The 27,961-nt window shown below is 33.4% G+C and overlaps 5 protein-coding genes across 6 annotated transcripts; 1 reads left to right on the top strand and 4 right to left on the bottom strand.

Annotated features, from left to right (window-relative positions):
- Positions 1-200: 200 nt before the first annotated feature.
- LOC114392759 (myb-related protein 306-like) lies at positions 201-2,233 on the bottom strand. The gene is made up of 3 exons (XM_028353984.1): positions 1,840-2,233; positions 1,562-1,691; positions 201-1,191 (listed from the first exon to the last, which is right to left on the bottom strand). Exons 1-3 carry the CDS (start codon positions 1,979-1,981, stop codon positions 486-488), a joined length of 978 nt encoding a protein of 325 aa, XP_028209785.1. The 5' UTR covers positions 1,982-2,233; the 3' UTR covers positions 201-485.
- A 6,451-nt stretch (positions 2,234-8,684) lies between these two features.
- On the bottom strand, positions 8,685-13,267 carry LOC114393817. Its single transcript, XM_028355274.1, has 5 exons — positions 13,150-13,267; positions 12,862-13,074; positions 11,902-12,217; positions 10,879-11,038; positions 8,685-9,461 (listed from the first exon to the last, which is right to left on the bottom strand). The coding sequence occupies exons 1-5, from the start codon at positions 13,195-13,197 to the stop codon at positions 8,993-8,995; spliced, it is 1,206 nt and encodes a 401-aa protein (XP_028211075.1). The 5' UTR covers positions 13,198-13,267; the 3' UTR covers positions 8,685-8,992.
- A 1,307-nt stretch (positions 13,268-14,574) lies between these two features.
- On the bottom strand, positions 14,575-17,603 carry LOC114393106 (pentatricopeptide repeat-containing protein At1g74630). The gene has a single exon (XM_028354369.1). The coding sequence runs from the start codon at positions 17,457-17,459 to the stop codon at positions 15,537-15,539; it is 1,923 nt and encodes a 640-aa protein (XP_028210170.1). The 5' UTR covers positions 17,460-17,603; the 3' UTR covers positions 14,575-15,536.
- A 182-nt stretch (positions 17,604-17,785) lies between these two features.
- LOC114393105 (putative pentatricopeptide repeat-containing protein At1g74580) lies at positions 17,786-22,057 on the bottom strand. Of its 2 annotated transcripts, none has more exons than XM_028354368.1 (3): positions 19,343-22,057; positions 18,404-18,663; positions 17,786-18,305 (listed from the first exon to the last, which is right to left on the bottom strand). In XM_028354368.1, the coding sequence occupies exon 1, from the start codon at positions 21,816-21,818 to the stop codon at positions 19,497-19,499; it is 2,322 nt and encodes a 773-aa protein (XP_028210169.1). In that variant the 5' UTR covers positions 21,819-22,057; the 3' UTR covers positions 17,786-18,305; positions 18,404-18,663; positions 19,343-19,496. The 2 variants fall into 2 exon arrangements, with proteins under 2 accessions (XP_028210169.1, XP_028210168.1); XM_028354367.1 differs by having other exon boundaries at positions 18,465-18,663.
- Positions 22,058-23,149: 1,092 nt separating this feature from the next.
- LOC114393107 (activating signal cointegrator 1) lies at positions 23,150-25,741 on the top strand. Its single transcript, XM_028354370.1, has 4 exons — positions 23,150-23,410; positions 23,866-24,543; positions 24,646-24,744; positions 25,119-25,741. Exons 1-4 carry the CDS (start codon positions 23,255-23,257, stop codon positions 25,479-25,481), a joined length of 1,296 nt encoding a protein of 431 aa, XP_028210171.1. The 5' UTR covers positions 23,150-23,254; the 3' UTR covers positions 25,482-25,741.
- Positions 25,742-27,961: the final 2,220 nt, after the last annotated feature.

Below are 27,961 nucleotides of genomic sequence, written 5' to 3'. Positions count from 1 at the left end.
TTTTTAATACAAAAACAAACTTTTCAAAGAATACATATATACCTAATATATTTAAGATAGATCTTACTGCTTCATACTAAAGCGTTAATTAGAATGTTCTATTGAAATTAAATGGGATACATTTCAACTATCTAGTTTTTATTGACAGGTATATATTAGGTAATAATGCTCAAATTCTTTGTAACCCTAGACCATGAGAATTGCAATCCTTGAATTCGAGACAGTAAATTGATATCCAAAATACACACACACATTAAAACTCTTATTAATCGGTACATACATAGCAAATTAACAAAGGATACAGATGTACTTGTAATGTACAATTCTTGTTTGTAGATGTGAGAGGCTATTAATTACCCTTCTCGTACGTACACAGCTCTAGAAAAGTTTTCCATTTAATTTGCAATAGCTCAATAGACTTGGAAGAGAGGGCTTTCATAAAAAAAGGCATAATAAAGGACCTTAGCTTAAAGATGCAATTTTTTCTAAAACAAACCTGCGGTACTTTCTTCGAGGGACATGTTCATCAGATCTTCATGGCACTGAGCAGCTCCATCATCAAAAAGCCAATTCTCCAGAAGAGTAAGAGGCACTTGCGTCTGAGATGGAGAGCCATAGTACTGTTTGGAGGAGTTTAGGGTCAAGAAGCAGTCAAAACCCTGATCTTGTGTTGTAGTGGTAGTGGTGCTATGTGCTCCCTCACTAGAGCTGGATCCTGTAGTACTAGTATTATTATTGACCATGTTGCTGAAGGAAGAATAATACCCTGGTGAATTATTCGTTGAGTTTGGGGGTTTCATCCAGTTTTCCATCAATCGTGAAATGTTCTCGTAGCTTGATGCATATGAGGATGATGCATGGTTGTAGGGTTGATGATGAGAACTTGAAGAAGGTTTGGTGGCATCATCAGGCACAACAAGGGTTGTTGTTGTTGCTGTTGCTGGCTTGTGAAGGGACAAAGCATCACACAAGGCTTTCTTGGCCATTTGGATATCTGTTTGAAGTCTTCTCTCCCATTGACCCTTTGGATGTGAATTAGAAGAAGAAGAAGAAGAATGTCCCTCGTGGTCAACACCTTCATCACTCCCACTTTGATCACTTTGTTTCAGCTTCTTCTTCAAATGGGTGTTCCAATAGTTTTTTATGTCGTTGTCTGTCCTTTGTGGAAGATATGAAGCTATTGCAGCCCATCTGCAACCATTATATATAATGATGAGCTCATTCCATTAAATAAGAAAGATAATTAATTAGCAGATTAGTTTATTAATGGCCAATTGATTTGCAGATAAATAAAAGTGAAAAAGAGATAAAATTATTAGTAAAATAAAGTAAAATTCACATTTTTATTCTTTATTTAATTCAAAAATCAAAAGAATCCTAAAACATCAAATGCTGATTCTTTTTTCACTTGTTCCTTTTGTTAACCTCTTGATTTCATGATCACATCCTCATTGTTGGGATCTGGAAACCTCGGCTTGATTAAAGAGAGAGAACATTAATTGATGAAAGGAAAGCAAAGCAAAAAAAGTAGGTAGGAAGGGTGAGGGTTTCTAGGTTGTACCTGTTCCCCAATAGGGCTTGGAGGTGGATTATCATCTTCTCTTCATGTTCCGTGAAATTACCCCGTTTGATACCAGGTCGAAGATAGTTAGTCCATCTAAGCCTGCAGCTCTTGCTGCATCTCATCAAACCTTGAAAAAAAATGAAAGTTAATATATAGTGTACGAAATCAATTACTCCTATACCTTCCCAAAAAAGCAAAAATGTGTGTGTAAAGCTATATATAAACACAGAAATGAAAACTGAATGAAAAAGAGAAGAGTTGAAAATAAAAACTACCTGTGTTGGTAGGAACTGCTCTCCAATTTCCTGGTCCATGTTCTTGAATGTAAGACACCAAGCTAATGTCTTCTTCTGGAGTCCAAGGTCCTTTCTTAATCCCAATTTTGTCACAGCAAGGTGGCCTCCCCATGTTATGCATATATATGTAATTGTCAAAAGAAAAATAATTGATCTACACCTAGCTAGCCTTGATCTTTCTTTGGATTCTTCTGAGCTTTTTGCTCATGAAATCCAAAGATTGATCTGAGACAAATTAGGTCTATCAAGTGTATATATGCTTTATAGATTGTTCATAGAGGTACGTTCTCTTAGCTTGCTCAATCACTTAATTCCTCCTTAGGAATGAATGGATATTGCAGAGACAAGCTTACACAGACAAACTGGGATTGCCTTGTCAGGTACGTATATATAGAGGGACAAGAAAAGCCAGCTATGTCAGCTGGGAATTTTATTAAGAACAAACTTGAGGTAACGTAACCACCTCAAATTAATGCTTAAAATGTATAAAATAAATATTTTTAAAAATAATATATTTCTCCCTAACCGACGTATATATGTAACTTTTGTACACGTAGATGCCAATTTAAGCATGAGGATATTGTAAGCAATTAAAACATTAAAAGTTAAATAGGTTAATAGTACTATATGGCAAATATTGATTTTGTTCTCTAGGTAAGAATTTCTCTATTCTTCCATCTCTCTCTCTTCTTGGTAAAACATTACAAACTACAACTAATAACAAATCCATGGGGCATTAAATGGCAACAGTGGCGGAAGCATTCGATATAGCATTGGGAAAACCTTACATTTGGCACAAGGAAAAACATCTATTTATTAGTACTGTATTGTCGGATGTTGCTGTTATACCCATCAATAATGAATTGAATTTGTAAATGCAGATAAAATTTACAGTAGCAATTTTTATCTTTTAAATTTTTTTAGTTAGTTTTATATTTTAAAAAGTTCCTATCATCACAATTAATAACATGGTATCATATGTAAACATATCAAGTTATATGTTATTTTTTAAGTAATCGATTATATATATATAGTATGGTTAATTAGATGCATGTTATACTAATGTTAAGAAACAGTAGCGAATGCCATAAAAGATTCTTAAAATTTATTAAATTAAAACTTCAAATAAATTTTTAGCTCAGGTATTATAATTGTAGCGTGTGGAAGTAAAAGGATTGAATTCAATTATATTAACAGTTGTTTTCCTGATTATTTACTTGAATAAACGGTCATTTTAAAAAACCATCAACATTTTTTGTGTGAATAAAAACAAAACCATCAACTGAATAAAATACTCGCTTTCACTAATCAATAACTAACGTCAATTAAGGAAATAATATCGATTTTTTTAGCAATTTTTTATTTTCCATTTTCTCCTTTTTTTTCCTAATTATTTGCTTTAATATAGAAAAAGTAACTTTTGGTGTACATAAAAATTAACCTCGTGATGTATGATTGATCATGATGTGGATAGAAAATCATCTGATGTATCTTACTAGAATTAATTATTCGCTTACGGTACGTATTAATATTGTCTAAAAGATTTTATAGTTATTTATTTATTTAGTTTTTTTATTAAAATAATTTTTATAAACTAAAACCAAAAAATATAAAAGTGAAATAATTTAAAAATAAAATATCACGATTTAAGAAATAAAAAAATATATATGTAAGTTAATTACTTAATATACAAAATTTAAATAATGGTAAAAAATTAACTTAAGGAAAATAATAATATATATATCACTTCATCTGATCTGAAATTATTTTTACGATTCATTACCCAATATAAAGGAAATATTTTTTTTAGTGATTGTTTAATTTTATAATTAAATGCAAAATACAAACATTATATTTTTTAAAATTAAATAATATGTTACAGAGAGTTATCATCCATAGTTATTCTATCTAATAAAATTGGCTCAAAGTGAATGATACTAATGGTGTACACAAAAAATATTATAAAAAATTATATCTTCTTTTTTCTCTATTTATATATCTTTATATTATCATCAAATAAAAATGATTTTTTTTAATGTTTATCTCTATTTTTTATCATGCTGATTGTATAGTTGTATATAAATATATAAGATAAAGAAAATATTTCTTATTCTTTTTTATATTTTTTCATTTCTAAATAATCATTAAAAAGACAATTTAAAAAAGGAAGAAAAGAAAAAAAAAGAAGGTATATATATGAATGCCGGGAGCACAATACCATGATAAAAAATTTCATAGTCTCCGGTCTATTTCGTTTGGAACGGCTGAAAAGTCGTAGAATGAAAAGAAAGGAATACAGGTTGATTAAAAAAATTATGAGTGTCATATATATTTTAAAAAAAGTAATATTGTGTCATTTATAATGACAATATGTACAAACAAGATTATTCAATCTCATTTTTTATTTGAAGATATTTATGTCATTTTTTAAATATACTTAAGCAAGCAAAAAATTTATGATTAATTGATGTTGATAGTGAAAATTTGGTCTAAACTTCTATGATAAACCTAGAAGGTTTTTTTAAGTAATTAAAAAATGAATTTTCACAGTAACAAATAAATATATATTTTTATTTGTGAAATTAATTTAGCCTCAGTTATCGATTGAGTTTATTTTTTATTAAAACTAATAACATTATACTTTCAACTTGATATTATAAGTTAAAATCTCAATTCAATTGTGATCAACATATTAATTAGTATGTAATATTAATTAATTTTACTTGTACATGCATGCATGCTACGTTAATTAGTGTATCCGATGTCATTAGTTAATGAGAAATATTACTTATACAACAAATTATACAATTAAGATAGACACAAGAGAAATTTTGAGATATAAATGAGGTGATGGAGAGAGAAAAACAAAAAAAGAAATGATTTTGCATAAATTATTGTATACAATATTATCATGTGTATAAGGTTAAATAGTAAATATTAGTTGTTAGTTTATTAGTTTTTGTTAGTAAAAGAATTTAAATCCATAATTTCTCCCTCTTCCTTTAATCACCAAATTAACGTTATAACTCCAATATTACATACATCAATTAATCAGGTTAATAGAAAAACTAACTTCGGATGTCCAATTTAAAGAACTATTTTAAAATTTTAATAATTTCGTAGACGAAAGTTATAATATACTGTATTACATCTTTTACAGACCGAAATAGCCATTAATACTATTTGCAAATGTGACTGTTGAAAAAGAGTTACCACACTAATGACACAATATTAGTATGCTATAATAGCTATTCAACAACATTTTGAAAAAATATTAATATAAAATAATTTTATATTATTACTCAATCGTAAATGATCATAAATAATAAACTTATTGATTTTTATACTACTGTAATAACTAAAATTATCAAATGATAATATTAAATAATTTTATATTATTAATACATAATCATTAAACTCATAATATTTTATGAAACTTTCGGATGAAAACTGAATAAGGGCCAAAATACTATTGTTAGGTTAATTTATGGTTGAATGAGGAAAAGCGTAACTTGGTTTTGTTTGGTTAACTTTAAACAAAAAAGAGTCACCAATTAAGATCTTGCCAGGGCCAATCGATTGGGGAAAGGGAAGTTTGAATCTATGGCTGATTTTGATTTAAGTTGTGCTTTCGTTTTGATTACCAACCATGAAACAAATAGCTCTTTCAATGGTTGTTGTTCATTGAGGTACAAAGTTTAGGAATTCTATCTCTCGTGTAATATTGATAATGGTAGTATGCGGGACCAATTTTAATAAGATTGATCCTACCAAACAGCTTATTCTTGTCTCTCATACATATAACCGACGCATGTGGATACGCCTTTCAAAACCCAAATTAATACCGAATCCTCACGTTGGTTTTAATTAGTTTTTTTTTCCATGCATCATCATTATTTATGACCCAAAATCAATGTTAAGCAAATAAAAGGATCGATGTATTTGTTATCGGATAAAATAAACATATAATAAATATTCATATTAGTGTAAACTTATTTAGCCTATTTAAAAGGTTTAACCACATCCAACAAGAATTTTATCACTCGTAATATTTTTTATATTTAATTCGAATAAGATTATCTTTAATAAAAAATACCTGTAGTATTGGAAAAAATAAATAATAGTCTAACCTATATATACACCCGTTACTAATTTATTAATATAGAAAATATCATTCACTGACAAAAAAAAAACGTAAAAACTTACCTATATTTAATAAAACTTAAACTACTGATATATATGTTTTGGCTCTACATTTACAAATCAATTACATTTTAAGAAAAATAATGGAATTATCAAAATGATTCTTTTTTTGTCTTATCTTAATATTCTATGGTTGTGTTTTCCTCATGTATTTGGCACTCTATTCTGTACCTTTGTTCTTTTATGTCTTTTTATAAACTACCCATATATATATATATATCATTTAATTAATGTATAAAATCCATTCAAAGGAAGTTTTTGTAGGGAATAGTGGAAACGGGAGAAGATGGCTTGGGGAAGATGGGAATATGTCTGTAGAACAAAGATATGGGTGGGTCTGGAATCAAGATGTGTTGACACTTTAAATAATATTGCTTAACTTGATAAGTGCTTGCCTCAAAATACGGGAGAGGGAATGGATTTTTTCAGCAGAAAAAAAAGAAAAAATTAACCATATCTCATTATTTATTTTTTAAAATAGAAATAAATTATTGAAGGATTATGTAGGATTTTATGCAGTAGGAAAGTTTCTGTAGAGAATTATGTTGTTTGGAAGAAGGTATAGAATGTGCTAGCCTTCAATATAAATTTATTTTCATCTCATCTTTCTTTTCTTTTTTCTTGTTGCATTTTATTTATTACATCAGCCATTTTTTTGGTCTCCTTTTTCATTTTTTTTTGCATGTCTCTCTTCGTTCCACTCTACGCATCTGAAAATGCTGGAGGATTTGTGGGATATTTTTTTTAGGAGGATTTGTATTGTGGGTGTGCTAGCATGCAGCTGGAGGTGAAAGTGAAACTTTAAAACAAAATTTGAGACACTTTTCAATATGTCAGAAGATATATGATAAGGTCGTAGACTTTAGAATGGGATGTTGGGGGGATGGTAGGTGGGAGTGAAAGGAGATTTTTTGAATGGGAAAAGAAAAATCCTTCATGAGGAGGAGCTAGCAACTGTACTAATAATAGAGATGAATAATGCAGTACCTTACCAAAAACAGGATGCATGCATGGAAGAATTAAGTGGGAATTATTAGAGGAACGTACATATATACGTACAGAGGGACCTGTGGACAAGTCCTTTTTCAATAAATTTTGGTCAACGCTTGCTAGCTACTTTGCATTGTTGTGCCTAAGTTACTATCATCGCAATTGCGTTTTCTGCAGACAAGAGGAGGAAACCACAAAGCATTAATTTAATCTTTAATTTCTTTCAGGTTATTATCTTTCATGGTGTTATCATGGGCAAAAGATCAGACAAACTGTTATATACAATTAGCTAGGATTCCAAATGTTGCTACATGAGGATTGTAATAATTAAGTTGCATTTTCTGTAACACTGTACTGTACGTGCAAGGATGGCTTGGATTTGGGTCTGGTTTGTCTGGTTTAATTGCAGTTGTTTGGTCTTTTTTATGGCTTCGTAAGAATGACATTGGCCTTGTTTAGAAATTCTGGTGTGATCTATAAATGGTTAAAGATTTTGGACCTAGTTTAGTATTCAATTGACAGTTTTGCTTTTCCTTTAATTGGGCCAAGGGCCACTTTATGAATTGTGCTAGCCACCTGAATTCGTCTTTGCATGGCGAAAATATTGCATGCATATGCAGTTGACAATCATTATCTAACTATCATATAATCTCAACCTCATCACCTGCAGTACGACCTTTCTATATATTTCAGTTTCTTCACTGATCATCTTCTAGTATCAAAAAGCTGTTTTCTATGTTGTAGCCTAGCTATAGCAATACAACTAATTAATGTGGGCAAAAATGGTTGAGGGTATTAAACAATCCTCCCATGGTCATACTAGTCTCCTTCAATTCAAACTAAACAATGTCATGATATTATTTCATTTCAATTTCACGTCTATTCTTCTCATCTCGATCTATTCTTCTCTTTCCCATTTCCATCTAGGTACTATACCATAAAGTTTTGGACCTATTAATTCAATTATAACCAGATAAAAAGAAAAAGGTTTTGATTTGATGCTATGTTATATCCACGCTTTGCAAATCACAAAGTCACAAGAGAAATTGATATAAGTAATCAATTAAAAAATAACCACTGGCAGAATCTGAATTTTCCTCATCGCGAACAAAAATACCAAATCGCGTTCCATGCTGCTTTGCAATCAAGAAATTATGAAGAAAGGAAAAACTACTGCTGTTTCATTTCTTTACAGGCAAACTGCATGCACTAAGATTACAGGTTGGCAGAATTTAATTATGCATCTTCATACTTTTTTCACACTGACGAACTTGTTCTGTAGTGTGTCATATGTATTCTGTATTGGCCCAGGATCATAAAAAAATATAACGTGATTAGGCCCGTTTGACCATCATGGAAATGACCACATGTTAGTCGTCGTTACCTTTTGGCTCCAATCTGAATGCTGCTAGTGGCTGATTTTTTTTTTCTTTTTCTTTTTTTTTATGTAAAATGTGGCTTATACATAGACCCTATGCTTTCAACGTGCAATTCAGACATGACTCATTAGTAACCTATGCTGTCATGGATACAGGATCACTCTCATGTCATCGGGTGGTAATATGTCAAGCATCTTGGTTAGGCTATCTGATAGGAGCTTATGACTTGGCAGATATTGGGAATGAAAAACATTTTGTTCGAATCAAAGGGAACTTAAATTTTTAATATCTTTCAGCTGAGAAGTAATGTTCAAGTCATCAGCCCAGTCGGACATGATAACTGTAAGCATCATATACACGAGGGGTTCTATAATCAATAATAATCAGATAAAATCAAACTACATAAACATGTATATACCCTTGGAAAAACTTTTTCCATCAATTAGTATTTGTGCCTCCAAAAGCTGCACCAACATACTGAAGTGAAAAGCTGCAGAACATCAATGAGATTGACTCTCCCCGTTTGATAGATGATAAATTACCGAAAGAAAATGTCAATTCTAAGCAACAGTGCCAAAATATTCTTGCAAGAACTGATAAAGCTCTTCTGCCACCAAAGCAGGATACTCCTCTTGGGGAAGAAGAGCACCTGGCACTTCCACAAACTTGGTCACCCCTTTGGCTCCCTTGAGAGCTTCCATCTCAGCCTTAGACCTCTTGGGAGATCCTTTGGTTGATACAACCAGCACTGGTGTCTTTCCCTCCAAAGCTGTGAAGAGTTCGAGAAACTCCTCACGAGATGTTACAGGATCTAATTGACCGGTCAGGAACGCAGCAGGCAAGTAACGTGCTCCTTTTCGTTTGGTCAATGCATATCTGCTTTCCACAATTCCTGGAGTCACATTGTCAGGGTTGGCATATACATGGGATTTGTACTGTGATTGGATAGCATTCTCGTTGCTAACAAGCATGTTATACATCATCCAGCCAACTGCAGGGGCCTTTAATGTGCCTCTTAGAAGACCATATCTGTCAGGTTTACGAGAAAGGGAGAAAAAATGCCAGTTATTTATGCTGTGAAACAAGGTAAGGTGATCGTCACATACATGGCTATTTGAATATATATCAATGAAAACAATATTATGGGAAATTAAACGAAAATTGATGGATGGAAAAATAGGAAGATCTTTTAAGAGGCACAGTATATTACACTGTTACCAAGAGCAAGGAGATACACCATAGTTGTTAAGAGTCTCAGAATTTACAATTTGAATCACAAAAATCCACAATATTCAGAAACCTAACAATTCATATCATGTGATGAATCACAAATGACTTTGAATCATGCAATACATGCATGAATCGGTGTGATTTCATATCACCAATATGAATCATACGAGTCTACAATTTATAATTATTGGTTGTCTTGTTGCTGCTGCTTTGTTTAACCAATTCTCACCAAAAACCAAATTCAAAAATCATAAAAGCTTTAAATTGCCAAATAAAAAGAACAATCGGAATGCTATGGAGCACACCCTATTTGATTATTCCATTGCTCTGGTTTCATTCTACTAACACAGTTTCTCACTCCTTCACTCTATGAAACTTGTTAGGCTATTCCATTATTCAACTTTTTATTCTTCTAATACAGGCTTCACAGTCACTCTCTATATATAACCTTATTTGGTTATATCAATGTTTTGTTTTCATTGTTATGAAATATTGGCTTCGTGCAGTCACTTCATGTGTCTCCTAAGGCAAATAAGGGGAAGAACATTGTACTGTTCTGGACATCAGATTACAGCCAAACATAATTACAGTTGGATGTCTATCCCAATGAGATAAGGCTTTTGTTGTTGTCGTCGTCGTCTATAAACAATGTCGTTCAGAGTTCTTGCAATGAGCTACCAGTACCATTTAGTAGGAACATACAAAGAATTACAACTTGTGAGTTTGCTTGGGTACTTCTGTGTCATGGGGTTTTGTTTATTAAGTTCTATCTAAGTTGATAGTGAGACTTGGTTGTGACTTATGACTTAAAATTTTGCTTGAGACTAGGTGTTACTGTATAAACTGTTTTCTCAATTCCCAGTTTATAATTATTACATCGAGCACCATAAAACATTTACACGATACATTTCAAGCTATTTTTCATTTTATCAATGAATCTTACAATTCAGGTTCAAATATGAGCTTGACGGTTAATGAATCCAAACTTGATAGAGACAGATATAACAAAACCAGCACTGTATCCTTTTACTGTCTCAACAATTACAAAGAAATTCTTTTACCCCAAAGTTAACTATTTTAAATTTCAGTATAGAAATGTTTAGGCTAACTGGCTTAACTTTATTTTCCTTTCAGTAGAAACTAGAAAGCAATGCTATGGACCTACGGTGTTCGACAAGGAAAAGTATCTACACTTAAAAAGAGAGCATCAAAGTACCTTGTTTCCATGCTAGAGTCTCGACCAAACACGATAGGGAGTGGACCAGCCCAAGTTGGTGCAACAGCAGCTATAGCTTTGGGCTTCACCAGACCCTTTTTTGCAGCACGGGCTACTATAGATGCAGCATGTCCTCCCCCAAAAATTATCAAATCATTTTCTAGTTTAATATGAATTATGTTAGTCATAAACAGTAATCAATACAAAGACAGGACATATTCAACTAGCTGTGTAAGCAAATATGGATCCCAGAAAATATCACTCAAACAGAAGACAGTGAAACAAAAGACATACTTGGCCCCCACAATTCACAATGTGTCACGATAGATAAAACGACATTAAAAAACATGGTAACATGAAAATATCTACTTAATGGATAAAACAACCCCTAGCTCTAGTGTGTAAAGACCTTCTCATTTTCCTAGAGCTAGCTTGAATGAAACAAAAACAAATACTCTCTAAAGATCGTTCATACACTTCACCACCAATCAAAAAAACTAGAACATGAAGAAGAGCAAAACCAAAAGCCTTAGAAGCCTGGCAAGCAGGTAAGAATTATATATTTAAAAAACAACATAAAAGAATAACTTAGCAAATTTTCTCAAACATAATCTATTGCACTGAAAGTTGATTTCTCATAATCAACAATTAAAGGGGAAATAACAAAACTAAAAGCTTTGAAGCCTGGTAAGTAGGTAAGAAATTATATCTTCAAAAGGAAAAATAAAAGAATAGTTGAGCAAAATTTCTCAAACACATAATCCAATGCAGTAAAGTTGACAATTGGATTTTAGCCTCTAAACTTCTTAACTAAAAAATCATGCATAAATAGATATAGAGGTAAACAAATTGAAACTGCCCAAAATAAGTAAATTATGAAATTAATTATAAGCAAATATTCTTAAAAATATATGGATAATCTACAATGCTATTAAAAGAAATATAGCTCAAAACTATACAGATTAATCTAATGTTAACTGTCAAGTGAAAATTATTACAAAATAGAATGCTCCCCACCAGTACCTGGTTGTTTCATTGGACCATTGGGTGAATTGATGAAATCAACCAGAAACTTTTCTAAGACATCAGCGTTGTAGTCCATCTTTGGCCGATCAGAATAACCCAGGCCAGGCCAATCAACAATAGTTGCCCGCCAATTGGTGTTGCCATTACGTTGAGCAATGTCTCCAGCCACTAGTCTCCATTCCTCAACAGTGCTAACATCAGAAATGGTTGGCATCATCAAGATATTTTGGGAAGGCTCCGGACTCTCCTTTACATGCTCCTCATAATAAATGTTTATAAGGTTGTCCTTGAATTTCCATTGCCAATTGCTAGTCTGATGGGAAAATAAAAAACCATTAGGTGTGAGGCAAGAAATGATAACAAATTCTAACACAAGTCTGCAAAATTTTCTCTCACAATCAAACAGGCTCCAAATTTCAACTGTTAATAATCAAATGAAAGGACAACTGTTTTTATAAGCCAACGAATTAAAACCAATAGAATGTTTATTACATTAATCAACAACATAATGGACATCTGAATTTCTGATAAACTGTAGTCTTCTTTCTTAAATCCTAGCAAAACACTAAACCTAAACAACATTCAAAGTTTTACCTATCAGTCCGGTTTCTTGCTTTATCCTTTAAAAGAGAGAAAGGGGGTGTTAAATTGATCAGTGTTAAATTGATCGGAGAAAATAAAGTATAACAACCAACCAATACAAAGGAGATATAAGGCTGGCTTGGTGGTGAAGGAAAAAGGGGAGGGGGGAGGTCGTGGATTTGAATCCCCCAAACTAACAAGTAACATTTGCCGATAAAAAGAAAAGGAACCAATACACAATCATTCCACTTAGCCCACATGTCCAATGAATAACCTTCCACACATCCATGAATTTAGTACAACAATTTAAAGAAACAAAGAAAATAATTTGGAGAACACAAGCCACTAAAAGTTAGAGGGGCTAGTTACTCTCACCTTCAAAGGGGGGGATTTGTCGTTCGTAGAGACGTTGGAATAATCCAGAGTAGTTGAAGCCCGAATCTTTAGGGGGTTAAGGAATCTGACAGAGTGAGGGTAAAAGGGTCTTCGAATTTTGGAGTAAAGGTTCAATTTTGGGGATGAAGGGGGCATAAATGTTGTGGAGAGAGCCATTAGAGGATGCAGAGCTTCAAAGGGTTGTGGTGAAAGCTGAAAATGAAAAATTCAACAATGAGACCTAAAGTTCAAGGTTAGGAATGCAAAACCGTAGCAGAAAATGCTGACCGCGAAATTTATGAGATTTTTGGTCGGGGTTGGTAAAATCACAGTCATAGCTATGCTAATTGCTAACTGGGTGTCCAACACTATATTTCGAAATATCTCATCGATCGTTCATGTTTTTTTGGAACAGAAAATCAGCACATATTCTGTAAAATATTCTGCTATTAGCTCATTATTTAATTATTTTTTAAAAATAACTTATTATAAATCATTGATGATAAAAATAAATAAAAAATTAAACTTTCAAATAATTGTAAAATATATTTAAAAATGTGCTGCTTCTACTTTTCATTTAAAAAATATCACTTAGTCCATAAAGCTTCTATAATGCACTTATAAGAGGCATTTTGTTTACAGCTTTTTTTTTACAGCTCTTATAAGAGGCATTTAAAGAGTGTGTTCGGATAATAGATTTCTCAGGAAAACTTATAAATAAACTCCTTTGTGAAAAACTTTTATTAATAAGGATATACTTGGATAAAAGCATAATTAAATATACGAGTTATTTTATAAGTTAGTCGCGAAACTCGTTAAGCTGAGCTAAAAATAATATATGGAGATCATATGCTACTTTAATCAAAATAAGTTTAATTTCGTATAAGTTCTTTTATTTTATTTTCCCGAATGCTTATTTAAATTATTTACCTAAACTTCATCGTTATTATTTTTTAAGGTTTAAATAAGTTGTTAATTCTCATACGTACGTAAATATTTTGATCTCATAGCTTTCTTTGTTGATTTGATTTATTATATTTGCATTTTATTTCTATGCTAGTCCATTTGTCACCTACTCACCTGCACTATATTTGGATTCAGGAAGTAGTAAGAAGAAAAAATAGATAGAAAAGGATGCTGAATAAATGTCATGTTCATCTTAATTATGCCTGCCCTCTTATCTCTGCATCATGTCCCAGCATACAACTTCAATGTACAGTAAAGTGTGCTGAGTAAAAAGAATGGAAATTATGAAGCAAAAGGAGGGTAGATTCTTAAATCTAGCATATTGGCTCTGTCTTGCATCTTGGTTTATTGTATAATAAAAAGGATGTAGCCATAACTTACTATTTGATGTAATACAGTAATGAATAATGATATATAATAGGTCTGCCTTGCCTTTTTTTCAGCCATCATTTCCTTTTGAGTTTTTAGGAAGAGAAAGAAGATATTAATTAGTGGAAGGCTTTATTTTTATGAACATCAAGGATATTTTCTAACTCCTTTTTTTTTAAAAAAAAAAGAGAGGATATTTTCTAACTAATAACAATAGATTAATCTCTTTTTAAGAGTAAAGATTATCAAAGTAGATTTTTCTTCTTTTAACAAAAGATTTTCTCTACACAGAACTAAGAATCAAACCTGGTCATTAAGTGAATATTTGTTTATGTCAATTTAACTATAGGCGTCAACCAAAAAGGTAGGTAAGAGGTATAGACGTTAAAAGTTCACAAAATTTATATAAATGGAGAGCAACACTCTTATTGCATTGTCTACTAGTATTTGATGCACCATGGATGCCATGGAACTATGCTCACTAAACCGTTGCAATGAAATTTTCCATCATCTTCTCATTGAACATGTTTCTACCACAACTAGGATCCGCCTCTACAATCATAGACCACTTCATTTCGCAGCTGCTACTACAACAACTGCAACCTCTTCCGGACCAACTACTTCTGCAAGAGAAGCCAGTGATGATGGACCAATGGCATTGTCCTCCGTAATGTCCCTAAAGGCAACAATTACCACTGAACTCCAATTCTAATGGCATGAGGATGTCCACGTTGTTGATTCAATCAAACCTTGGTTTAGAGGCGGGTGCACTGGAACAAGGAGCAAGGGATCACTATGGTGATCATCATCACCATGAAGAATCAAAGGATATTTGGGAGGCCTTAAGCAGCTCATCCATCAACTAATTGAAACAGTCCATGTTTCTTTGTCCCCAAGAATCATTACCACTGAGGGTCAAGATATGTTTTGACAATTATTTTTGTTCTGACCATAGTTATTGCATTTTGAATACATCAATGAAGTGTTGGTCCTCTCTAGTTTGTTTGACTTTGTTGGTATCATTTCTCTTTTTGTCCTCCAAATGGTGCCATAGAAAGACTAATAGTTATTAGCTATATTTCTTCTCATTTAATGAGCATTACCATTTCACCATACTTCTCCATTAATGGCAGAAAATCACTTGACAGGACAACTAAATGCTTCTCTAGTAGGCATTTTATTAGACCATCATGCATTGCACATTAGGTATTTTAAATTGCTGTGATGTAATTAGTATTGAGCTAATAAGCCAATTTGGTGAAAATCAGGAAACAATTGTGTATTTTCCTTACAAACTAAGGCAGTCAAGTCTGGATAAACTACTTCATCAATCAACTCTGTCACCAGTAATCTCTGCAAGAACAAAATCCATCTTTGAACGAGTGGAAGCGGCTTCTATCTCTCACAATGATTTCTACTTGATAAACTTTAGAAATCAGCTTCATCACAGTATGGCAGTCCCCACAAACCCTCAGGTTCTTCACAATTCTTAAAATCCTTCCCTTGGGAAGTTTTGCTATTCCAAAAGCAGCAGCAAGCTTCTCACTGTGCTTAGAAACTGAATCTTCTTTTTCTTCCTCTTCAATATCATGCAGGACACTCCTTAGCTGTGGTGCATAACCTGCTTCTGTTCTGAGTCTCAACATTATTTCCCTCAGTTTTTCATGAGCCTCCTCCGTAACCTCATTAGGCTTTTCACCAGCAACAAAACCATAAATGACCTTGTCAATTTCAATCATGCTCCAACCAGGAGTTTTTTTCATGCTATGTTCAGTCATCGTTCTTCTTATGCTGGAAACATCCTTCCATTTCCCTGCAACGGCATAAACATTTGAGAGCAGTACATGATCACCAGAGTTGTCTGGATCCATTTCAGCAAGCCTTGCTTTCACAAGCTCTGCCATTTCAATATTACCATGAATGCTACAAGCCCCGAGGAGAGTCCTCCAAATGATTGCATTAGGAGAAACTGGCATTTCACATATAAACTCATAGGCCTTCTGCAACCTAGCAGCTCGACCATACAGATCAACCATGCAACCATAATGCTCAATGGCAGGTTCAATACCATACAAATTCTTCATCTTAGAAAATAAACCACACCCTTCCTCAACCAAGCCACTATGGCTACAAGCATACAGTAGTGATATAAAAGTAATACCATCAGGCCTAACTCCAGACTCTTCCATCTCATGAAAAAGCTGTATTGCCTCTTCTCCACAACCATGCATCGCAAGTCCCGCTATTATTGATGTCCAAGAAACAATGCTTCTCGCCACTGGCATATTCTGAAAGACCAACCTAGCCATAGCCACATTCCCACACTTGGAGTAGGTATCTATGAGAGCATTATTCACAGAACCAACATAAAGAAACCCAGCTTTCTCCACAAACCCATGTAAAATCTTCCCAAACTCAAACGCCCCAGCCTGTGCACAAGCAGACAGCACCCCGGTGAGGCTCACCTCATTTGTCCGAATTTCCTCGCGCAGCAACTCCCTGAAAAACCCAAAAGCCTCGTCAAAACAACCATTATGAGCAAACCCAACAATCATAGTGCTCCAAGAAACCTCATCTCTCAGAGGCATTTCATAAAAAACTCTCCTTGCCAATCCAAGCTCACCTGCCTTGGCATAACCAGCAAGCATGCCATTCCACGAGGTCAAATTCCGAACGGGCATGCACCCAAACACATCCTGCGCGCCTTCCACGTCGCCACACCTGAAAGCTGCGGTAAGAACAGCATTCCACGTGACCACATTTGGTTCAGACATTTCATCGAACACCCGTCGCGCAGAACCGGAGTCACCACATTCTGCATACATGCTGATCAACGTTGTCCCGACAAAGATATGGGCATCGAAGCCGTGGCGGAAGGCTTGAGAATGCAGCTGAATGCCGGGTCTGAGGTGGCGGGAGTTGGCGACCGCTTTGAGGGCGAAGGCGAAAGTGAAACTGTCAGGGGAGAGGGTGGGTTGGCGGCGGAGTTGGATGAAGGGGTGGAGGGAGGAAAGAGGGGTTTGGGAGAGGGAGAGGGAGCGAATGAGGGTGTTGTGCATGAAGGTGTCGGGGTTGGGGAAGTGGTGGAAGAGACGGAGAGCGTAGTGGAGAGCGTCGGAGATGGTGATGGCGCAGTGGAGAAGGAGCTTGCCGAAGACCAAAGGGTCTGTGTGAAGACCGGTTTTGCAGATTTGGGCGTGGATTTGCTTCGTGGGTTTCAGGCTGCTGCACTTGCTCAGCAGTGAAACCCATGCTTCTTCCATTCCCTTCCAAACGTATCAAAACATAGCCTAAGTGCCAATAGTTTTCCTTTTTAATCACTTTTGCTCATGCATATCAAGCACATACAGTTGACATAAATAAATGCTATCGTCAGATGCAGATTTTAGTGAATTGTGTCTATTGACTTGTTATAAAATAAACAAAATGAAAATATAATTTTTTTATGCCAATGAAAGTTTTTATATTTTAATTTTAAACCAAGGAGTTGATTTAACAAGTCATTGTTCGAGCTTCCACTCACTTCAAGTGAGGCAAATGTAAATCTCTTTCTACGTTCTCTTTCAACTCCCCGCCTTAGATTAAGAAGTCATATCTCCTCTCCTTAAATTTCATTCATAAAAAATATTTGTTCACAATTGTTCGCATGATTTGTCAACATAACTGCTAGCAAAAGAGATGGTATGCACTGCAAGGCATCCAACTTTACTCTCTCATTTGGTAAACAAAGAGGAGTCCAGTGGAGAATAATGAAAGTTAGCAATGTTCTTATCAGAGTATATCATCTCTGCAAGATAATTCTATTCCTCTTTAGCTTTATCGTTTCACAATATAGTTCACGGGATATTCTTCAACGATGAAACTAAAATTATTCTGCTTCATAAATCATAGCAGATAGGTCTCAGGGGCATATGATTATATGAATCTTTCTTCCTGACAAATGTATGGGACTTCATTACCCACACTTAAATTACGCCACACTGAATAAGCAGAACATTCATAACAATCTGAAAGTAGTATCAAGATGTTGCAAATCCTGTATATGGGTTCTTTTGTCTGATTTCCCTGAAGAAACAGTTTTTGGGATCATGTGTGACAGGGGAGGTAACCTACAATATGAAAATGAACAAAGAACATAAGGACATTAACAGTCATGCTTTTTTAAAAATAAAAATAAAAATCTGCCTTAACAGTTATGCTTCCGTACCTAAAATTCCACCATCATTGACTACACACAGTACATCTGTCAAAACTCGAAAGGAGCTTACCTTTAGATATACAAGTACAATTTGGATTATAATTTTCATGCTACAGATTAGCAGCTATCTTTCTTTCTTGTTTATTGAGGACTTGAGTATGCAGGTGAGCATCATTATTCCTCATTCTTCAAATGTACCACTGTGAAAGTAAAATCTGGCACGAAGACTCAAGTGTGGTAGGTAAGCATTGCAACTTGCATACTTCGTCCTGAAATTGATATTATTTGTGTTATTTTTACAAAAATGGTCCCATCATTATTGACATTTACATGAAAAAAAATAGCATACTGCAGTTCATAGAACTCAAGAGCACCCCATTGACATACCTACACTAGCTAGCACGGAGAAAACAAAAATGCAGCTACATTTTGTAGACAGATAGCATCAAGTCATCACATTTCAAATACAAAATTTGGTAACACATTTAAAACATTTCATTACATGGCACAAAACCAGTTGTGTAGAATTATCCTCATTATAGTAGAAACAGGCTCCAAATGCTTCAAGTGTTTCTGTTCCCTACAAGTCTCAATATCTTAATTATCTCTATGTAATCGTAGAACTTTTATATATTAATAATAAATAATAAATGGTGGCATTGAAAGAATCATATAGAAATGGTTGATAATGAATTCTAAATGCCAAAAAATTGCGTAATGTTTTTCTGTTTAAGAATATCAACTGAAAAGAAAGGAAATCAGGTCAAGGAAGAAAACATTAAATAGCATTTGACATTTCAATTCATCAAGTGGTGTAAAGGTTGTATGCATAGGATAGACTACCAGAGTCTGAAATCAAACAGTGTTCTGTCATAAAATGTGAATATCAATACAACATTCTATTCACTATTAATGAAGAAGCAACAGTATAGATGGCAGAAGAAATACCTGCACCAAAATTTCTGAGCATGACATGCAATCTGGGAGAAAAACCATGAAAGTCAGCATTATATAACAGGTATCTACTGGAACCTTCAAACATCTTTGGAAGTTAGAACTGAGCAGATGGTCATGAATGATCACTTTCCAAAGACATTATCTTCTAATCAACAGCTGACGAACTGGCCCCTCGATGAAGAGAATTCACAGTTGGGAGTCTTTTTTTAAGTATCTTTTTATCTCTAATACCATCATATAGTAGTTCATAAGTGTAATAAGCTATATGGCCCTTTTTCAACAAATCTTCTACAAGAATCTTAGGTGCCGCTACAACCTTTTTATCAGCTTCAAAAATTGTATTTACAGTCTCTGGCACGATACCCTTTTGTAACATAAGGTGGATGATACCAACTGCTTCATGAACCTTGTCCTTTACACAAAGACAATTTAAAACCCGTCCAAATGTCGTCAGTGATGGTATAAACCTCTTTTCCATATTTTCCAAAAGAAATTTGTATCCTTGAGTAATATTTCCCATTTTGCAAAAGCCATCTATCACAACCCGATAAGTATAGTTGTCTGGGTCACAGCCACTGTTCTTCATCACAGAAAAGAGCTTCATGGCCATATTCATGTTGAGCTGTTCAGAAAATGCACTGACTATGATGTTGTATGTTGCTGTTGTATGACAGACATCGTATTGTTTTTCCATCCTTCTAAATAACTGGTATGCACCATCAATATCCCCAATCTTACAGAAGCCAGTGAACAATGTGCCAAAACTAACAACATCAGGTTTCAAACCCTTGCTTTTCATTTCCCCAAGCAAATCTACAGCTTCATTTACTTTCTTAGCTTTGCAAAGGCTGTCTACAATAATGTTGTATGTAATTATGTTTGGAGTGCATCCCTTCTCCTCCATTGCCTTGAAAATCTCCATTACTTCTTCAGACTTTCCAGCCTTGCAGAGCCCATTCAACAAAGTGTTGTATGTGATAACATCAGGAGTCATGCCCTGACTCCACATTCTATTTACCATCTCAGTTGCACTGTCTAACTTCAACTGTTTACAATAGCCATCAATCAAAGTGTTATAGGTAAATATGTCCGGTGGACACCCTTTGGCAATAGCATCATCTACAAGATGACTAGCATCAGAAACACAACCCATCTTGCACAAGCCATTTATAACTAAATTATAAGTCCATATATTGGGAAGACAACCATTTTCTGCCATCTCATTCATCAATTGCAAGGCTGGCAAAATAAGACCCTGCTGAGACAACCCTTTAATCAAGGTATTGTAAAGAACAATGCTTGGCCTCAAACCTTTTCCCAGTCCATCCTTAAAGACCGCCATTGCTCGATCAGGGTCACCATCCTTACAAAACCCGTTAATTAAGGAACAATAAGTAAACTCATCAGGCTTAAAACCCTTAAAAACTGCATCCTTCAGCACCCGATTTGCATCTTGTACCATCCCCTTCTTGCAGTATCCATCAATAATACTATTGTAGGTTAAATCATCAGGCTCAAATCCACCATTCACCATTTTCCGCAAGTACTCCTCAGCCTCCACAACCCGTGAATTCCTACACAGCCCACATATAAGTATATTATACGTGACAACATCAAGACTCAGTCCCTCCCTCGACACACTAGCCAACAACCTAACAGCCCTATCAAGAGCACCCTCCCTACAAAGCCCTTGAACGAAGATATTAAAGGTAAACAAATTCGGACAAACCCCCCTCTTCAAAACCTTGCCGAGAAGCCTCTCACTCTCGAAAACAAGACCCTTCTTGCAAAGCACGTGCACGAGCTTATTAAACGCGACAACATCGGGACACAAACACCGCGCGAGCATTTCATCGAACAGCTCGCGTGCATGATCATGCTCACCGGAGTCGTACAGCCCAGCAACCACAGTGCAATAGGCCACAGCATTGGAATCACACCCGAGTTCGGGCATGTTGCGAAGGAGTCTGAGAGCAGCATAAGGCCTCGCGGTTTTACAGAAGGACTTGATCCTTATGGTGTAGGTGTATACATCAGATTGCACCCCTCTGTCTCTCATTCTCATGTACACTTTGTGTGCTTGGTTGTGGTACCCGAACTCGACGAGAATGTTCATGATGGCGTTGTGGGAGTGAACAGAGGGGTCGCAGTTGTAGAAGTCCATGCGTTCGAACGTGTCCACTGCTTCCTGAACCTTCCCTTTTCTGCCGTAGTTTTTCATGGCTTCGATGTACGCGCCTTCCAGAAGCGCGTTGTTGACGTTCTCTCTCATCTCCGAAAGCAGCTTCTCCATCTCCTCGAACTCGCCGTGGTGGCCGAGCTTCTGGACTATGCATTTGTACGTCGATGCCGTGTGCTTGAAGCCGTCCTCGCTTTTAGCCGAGTTGAACATCTCGAGCGCTTTCAGAGGGTCCGTTTGGATCTTCACCACCGCGGCAACGTGCTTTGGAAGCAACGTACGACTCATTGCAAAATTTACAGAGAAAGAAGAAATTTGATTACCACATTCGGTCGTAATGAAATCAAATCAAGAGAATGAATTTGATTCTCTCAGTCAGAAATCGTTTTCATGATTTTAACTCTTCTGCGACTGGTAGGCGAAGAAACGTTATGGTACGTTTGAATTCATGGAAACCAACACTTTGCTTGCAAAGCATGAAAATGAGACGGGAAGGAAGGAAATTGATGTGAAAAAGAAAAAACTAAAAGGTGATAGAATGATACAAGGATATTTTTAGGAAACAAATTGTGAATTACATACAATGAAAATTTTCACTAAAACAATTAAATAATATGAGAATACTCTTTTTTTTTCTTAGGTAAACACCAGATATGGCATTTCATGTAAGAATATTCATCTTTATTTCTTAGATGTTTAAATATAAATATTCTTTTAATCAAATATCTATATAGTACAAAAAAAAATACCTTTCTAGTATATACCTTTTCTATTTTTACAACTATCATTTTTTTTAAATATGAATAAAGAACATATGAATGTGGTTGCTCATATTTTTTAGCAAGGTGTATACTTCTTGGACTAGCCCCTATAATGTTAGTGAGTTGATCAATGGTATGATATAAGTTTTATGTCAGAAAAAAAAAAAAATTATATATATATATATATATATATATATATATATATATAACATGCAAATGTTTTAAGTTTCACCCGATGTGATTAGAAAGAATGCAAGTTTCACCTAATTGTAATTAAATGATAATATAAAATTATTTTAGATTATTATTGCATAACTTATTTTTTTCTACATAAAATAGTTTTTCACCATAAAGGTGAAGAACAAGTGTTATAGAGTTTGTGTTTGGTAACATGATTTTGATGATGGATGTGTTGCGACAATATTCTTTCAAATATGCTAAAAAAAAAAAGCACGTGTTTGATAGCGTAGAAACAATGAAAAAATAGGGTGGAAGGAGACCAAATACGAGAAAAGTACAAAAGGTTAATAGATTATTTTTTAACTCTTTCTGAAATTAAAATATCTCATGGTTTAGTCCGAAATTATGGTCGGTTAAAACTTGGTTTTATTTTCGGTAAAGAAAACATCGATTTAGCAAAACTATAACATATATATTTTAATAGTAGAATGATTAAAAACTTAACACAAATTTGGTAGGAACAAAAATCAAAATTTCCCCATTTAAAAAAACATAATTTAGCAAAAAAATAATATATAATATATTACTAACTTGTACCATAATTGTAGATAAATCATGAATATATTATTTTAAAATATAAATAAAATAACAACTAAAGAGCTTTTGTAAAAATTGCGAGCAACTCAAGAGATTTACAAGAAAAAAGGGCACCTAAGAATAAAGATCAAGAATCCCATCTTCTATCAAATAAGCGAACACGGTTAGTAGCGGCAGAGAAAGGAGATGGAATCGGCGGGGGAGTGGCTGGAGAAGGCGTTGGTGGAGTTGTGCTCCAAGATTGAAACTGGCTTGGGTTTAGGTTTGGACCAAGACATCATCAAAGGCCTCGTGTCTTACTGTGACCTTGCCGAGCCACGAGATGCCAAAGAGTACCTTGACGTAACCCTTTTCCTCTTTTCTTTTCTTTTCTTTTCTATTTCACTGGGTATCAATTACACTTCACTAACCATAGCGAATTGTATTTTATAGAATTTAGATCCCAATTGCTACAAATCCATTTATGATTTTTTATTTTAGTTTATTCTGCAAGTGATCAAAGTTTCAGACCTTTCCACTAGCTGCAAATCTTGGACCTTAGGGTTTAATGTACTTGTATTATGATTAAATTAATTAACCACTTATATTTTGATTTAGAACGACAAAAATTGAAGTGTATGGATGAATTGTTTTGAATATCTTTACAAAGCATTTATTTTAATGAAGAATGCTTGACTGAATTTTTGTGTTGGTTCTTGCAGCAGATTCTCTGTTATATCTGTCAATGGAATCTTATTATGTCTCTGTTTAATGGAAGATTTAACTCTGATTAGGTTTATCTTTACTTTCCTTTGCAGAATATAATCGGTCAGGATGCAGGGAAAACTGTGATTGAAGAATATTTACGACGGAGAGGTTACTCAGAATCCAGCATCGGCTCAAATGTTCCAACTACCAAATTACATGCGTATGTCAAACCGCCTTCAGTTGAGACATCTGCTAGTGGAACTAAGAAATCATTTAAAACACCGAAAGTGGCAGGCCGCGGTAATCATGCAGAACCCAACAAGAATGCGAGTAGCAGTAATCAGGAAAATCAGACTCCAACTGTAGTTAGTGAATCAAAAACATCGCAAAAGGGGAACCAAGTGAATTCCAAGAAGAAGAAAGCCGGGAAAGTTGTCTCACTTGCTGAGGCTGCCAAAGGATCCATTGTGTTCCAGCAGGGAAGACCATGCTCCTGTCAAGCACGTCGTCACAGGCTGGTCAGCAACTGCTTATCTTGTGGCAAAATAGTCTGTGAACAAGAAGGAGAGGGGCCTTGCCATTTTTGTGGTGCACTTGTGTTAAGAGAGGGCAGCTCGTATGCTGGTCTGGAAGAAAGTTTGCCTCCCTTGTCAGAGTCTGAGGCTGTTGCTGAAGCTTATGCAAAGAGACTGGTTGAATATGACCGAAACTCTGCAGCTCGTACAACAGTTATTGATGACCAAAGTGACTACTATGAGATTGATGGAAACAGTTGGTTGTCAAAGGAGGTATTCTATTTTGACTACAACCTGTAATTGTGCTCACATGTGATACTATTTTTGTTAGCTATGCCACATTTGAGTGTTTGAATTTTGTCTTCTTTTCTTTAGGAGAAAGAACTGTTGAAGAAGAAACAAGAGGAGATGGAAGAAGCTGAGAAAGCCAAACGTAATAGAGTTGTTGTGACTTTTGATCTAGTTGGCCGCAAGGTTTGTATTTTAGCCATATGGTCTTGCCTAAAGTTACTAGTTGGATTTGCTGCAACATGAACTATCTTATGGGTAGAGTTGGAAACAAATGTCTTTTCTTATGTGACTATTTCCTGGTATCTACTAATGTATATCAAGTTATTATGCTTGTTTCATTGTTTTGATGATTTTACATATTACATGTTATAGTTTCTATAGAATTGAAGTCTTGAATGTGACATGCAAAACAGCAAAAGTCTTTTTAAGGTCGTGCTATCTGTTGTTTTAGATACCTTCACCTTTTTCCCCATACTGTTGCTTATATAGCAGTTTTCATATGCAGTATTATGCAGAGTGCCTGTTTTTTATTTTGGATTCTGATTTATATCTTGCAGGTCCTTGTAAATAAAGATGAAGCTTCAGAATTACAGTTTGAAAATAGAATATTGCGTCCTCCGGATGCAAGGGAAGTGAACCGTATCAAACCAAATCCAACTCTAACGTTTCAACCTGTTTTTGTGGACCTGGGCTTTGGTAGGAAATCCACTAAAGATAAGCAATCACATAAAGGCATAAGCAAGGGCTTGTGCTTGGAGATTACAGGGCGAGTGCAGCATGATAGAAATGACCAGAAGTATGTTATGATGGAAAACCAATTGGCAACAGCTTCAAATGAAAATGTTTGGCAAGTATCTTCAGGAAATGGAATGCACATCATGGAAGATGATGGTCAATGTTTACTGAACTATGATAAGTAAAGTGCCTTATCCAGCTTTTAGCGATTACTGTTACATTCTTCATTTGCTTTCTCCCATTTTCTTTTTGATTTGCGCGTCTAAGCCATGAAATTGATGGTCCTAATTACTTTTTTCAGAAAGAAAGTTAAGAATTTTAGGCAGCGCTATTTTTGTTTATACACTGCTCAGATATTAAATATCAGTCAACTACTATTATCTATTTGTATTTATGTTTTACAGTGATTGGTTTAATGTAACTTCAGGTTTTCCCTTGCCTTCCAGAGTATCTCTCTTAACGAGCCATTAATTTGAAGGAATGGTGTCTGAATTTTCTTTTTAGAAAAAAAAACTACGAAAGATGGTTTGATATTTTCATATATTAATCAAGATTGTTTTGGTCACACGAGTTTATAAGCTAGTAAAGTAGAGTAACTTGACAAATACACTTTTTCATAAAAATACCTTTCGTCATTTTAAAACAAATCAACATGTGATACTTATTTTACATTATTGAATTCTTGAAACTACAAACACTTACTCCAAAATAATTTGCTTCTAATCTTAAGTTTAGAGATGACAAAAATAGTTGTGTTGATATGTATCTGTGAATAAAATTTGTTACAAAATAGGTCTAGATAGTTTGACGAGTATATACGGATAAAGTAATTTTTATTTATTGATGGTGCAGGAATAAGGTACTCATATCCGCAAGTACTCACAATTTAAAGTTACATAAATTCTCTTAATCGTGTATAAAATTAGTTGCCATATTAATATGTTTTGAAATTGTTTATTTTATGTTTTGTTTGATTTCTTTTACTTTTTAAAAAAAATTGTATATTTTGACAAATATTGATGGATAGAAACTTGTTTAACAAATACACATGTTGGTATGAGACAAATTTACATCTAAAAGAATAAGTGGCTGTGTGTTACTATTTGTGCCCACTCTTCATTGTTATTTCTACTTAAGTTATTCGCAATATTATCATTATTGTATTTGTTTTAGACAAAGAAGCTGGTTTTGAACTTACTAAAACTTTTAACTGATAAGCTAATACCATAATATTAATATTAAACTTGAATTTAATTATACTGTACTACTAACGAGAATAAGTACTTAACTTTTATAATCAAGTACTTATAATATTTTTTTTTATATTGTCATCTGATTAGAGAATAACATTTATAATAAGTTTATTTACATTTTAATTTTTTTACTGAAACTTTTTATTAATTAGTTTAAAATTTATATTTGAGATGATTTTTTATTGGTTGATACAGTAAATCTCTTTATACTATCCGTGCTTTAAAATTATATTAACTAAAAATATATTTGATATTCATATATATTAATATTTTTAAATTTAAGAAAAAATTAAGAAGTAAAAATCAAAAGAAATATATAATATATATTCAAAGAAACTAGTTTAAATTATGAAAAATAAATAATTAGTTAATGTAAAATATTTTATATATATATATATAACCTGTTTAAATAAAAATTAAGCATGAATAATATTTTTTTAATGTTTTTCATAGAGTTAACAAGATAGAAAACTATTTTTATAAAATAAATTCAAACCAAATACTACTATAGTAGTGTTTCATTTAGTGTTTTTCAATTTTCCTTTTAAAAAATAAAAATTACTTCATATAAATTTCACAAAAACTATTTTTTAAATTTTGTGTATTTTTAAAATTTGTGTTCATTTAAAGACTATTTTTTAGAAGAAAAAAAACAAAACTTTTATTTGACTATAAATTCTCCCTTTGAATAAAATGGAAATTAAAAATTAGAATAAACACTGTCTACAGCTTGAATATTTACAATTTATTGTATTGATATTTTTAAATATTAGAAAAAAATAAAGAAGTGTAAACCAAAACAAATATGTAATATATATTAAAGGAAATTATTTAAAAATTATAAAAACATAACTAATTCATGAAAAATATTTAAAATAAATATTAAAATAAACATTTTAAATTTTTAAAAAAATATATAACTAGTTTAAATAAGATTAAACTAAAAATTAAACATAAATCATATGTATTTTTATAAAAAAAAATAAATATATTTTTTAAGCCTGTTATTTTTTTAAAAGAGTTGATAAGATATAAATTATGTAAAATAAGTCAAATAAAATATATAAGTAATGTTTGACTTTGATTTTTCAAATATCCTTTTCTTTAAAAGTATAAATTCCTTCATACAACTTTTTATAAAAAGCATTTTCAAATTGTTTGTGATTTTTTAACATTTTTGTTCATTAAAAAAATAATTTCTTTTAGAAAAAATTTAAATTTTTTTTTTAATCTGAATTCTTCATTTAACAAAAATGGAAATTATAAAATAAAATTAGAATAAATATCAAGTACTACTGTCTAATTATATAAGCTTGAATATTAATAACAATTTATGTACCCACGTCACCTTCTTCAAATGACGAAAGCACCCTTCAATGTACACTTGTCCGAGATACCCTATTAATACTCGT

The sequence above is a fragment of the Glycine soja genome, chromosome 17 (assembly GCF_004193775.1).
Source record: "Glycine soja cultivar W05 chromosome 17, ASM419377v2, whole genome shotgun sequence".
In the NCBI taxonomy this organism is placed as follows: domain Eukaryota; kingdom Viridiplantae; phylum Streptophyta; class Magnoliopsida; order Fabales; family Fabaceae; genus Glycine; species Glycine soja.
This window is presented reverse-complemented; position numbering and strand designations above follow the sequence as displayed.

What these genes read in the sequence shown, in the direction of transcription:
- LOC114393817 (XM_028355274.1), bottom strand. Translation starts at nt 13,197, where the DNA reads ATGACTGTGATTTTACCAACCCCGACCAAAAATCTCATAAATTTCGCG. An exon ending in ACAAATCCCCCCCTTTGAAG is followed by an intron (nt 12,218 to 12,861) that starts GTGAGAGTAACT and finishes TTTTCCCATCAG; the next exon opens with ACTAGCAATTGGCAATGGAA. An exon ending in TGGTCCAATGAAACAACCAG is followed by an intron (nt 11,039 to 11,901) that starts GTACTGGTGGGG and finishes ATATTAAACTAG; the next exon opens with AAAATGATTTGATAATTTTT.
- LOC114393106 (XM_028354369.1), bottom strand. Translation starts at nt 17,459, where the DNA reads ATGGAAGAAGCATGGGTTTCACTGCTGAGCAAGTGCAGCAGCCTGAAA.
- LOC114393107 (XM_028354370.1), top strand. Translation starts at nt 23,255, where the DNA reads ATGGAATCGGCGGGGGAGTGGCTGGAGAAGGCGTTGGTGGAGTTGTGC. An exon ending in ATGCCAAAGAGTACCTTGAC is followed by an intron (nt 23,411 to 23,865) that starts GTAACCCTTTTC and finishes TTTCCTTTGCAG; the next exon opens with AATATAATCGGTCAGGATGC. An exon ending in TTGATCTAGTTGGCCGCAAG is followed by an intron (nt 24,745 to 25,118) that starts GTTTGTATTTTA and finishes TATATCTTGCAG; the next exon opens with GTCCTTGTAAATAAAGATGA.
- LOC114392759 (XM_028353984.1), bottom strand. Translation starts at nt 1,981, where the DNA reads ATGCATAACATGGGGAGGCCACCTTGCTGTGACAAAATTGGGATTAAG. An exon ending in AGCAGTTCCTACCAACACAG is followed by an intron (nt 1,692 to 1,839) that starts GTAGTTTTTATT and finishes TTTTTTTTCAAG; the next exon opens with GTTTGATGAGATGCAGCAAG. An exon ending in CAAGCCCTATTGGGGAACAG is followed by an intron (nt 1,192 to 1,561) that starts GTACAACCTAGA and finishes TAATGGTTGCAG; the next exon opens with ATGGGCTGCAATAGCTTCAT.
- LOC114393105 (XM_028354368.1), bottom strand. Translation starts at nt 21,818, where the DNA reads ATGAGTCGTACGTTGCTTCCAAAGCACGTTGCCGCGGTGGTGAAGATC.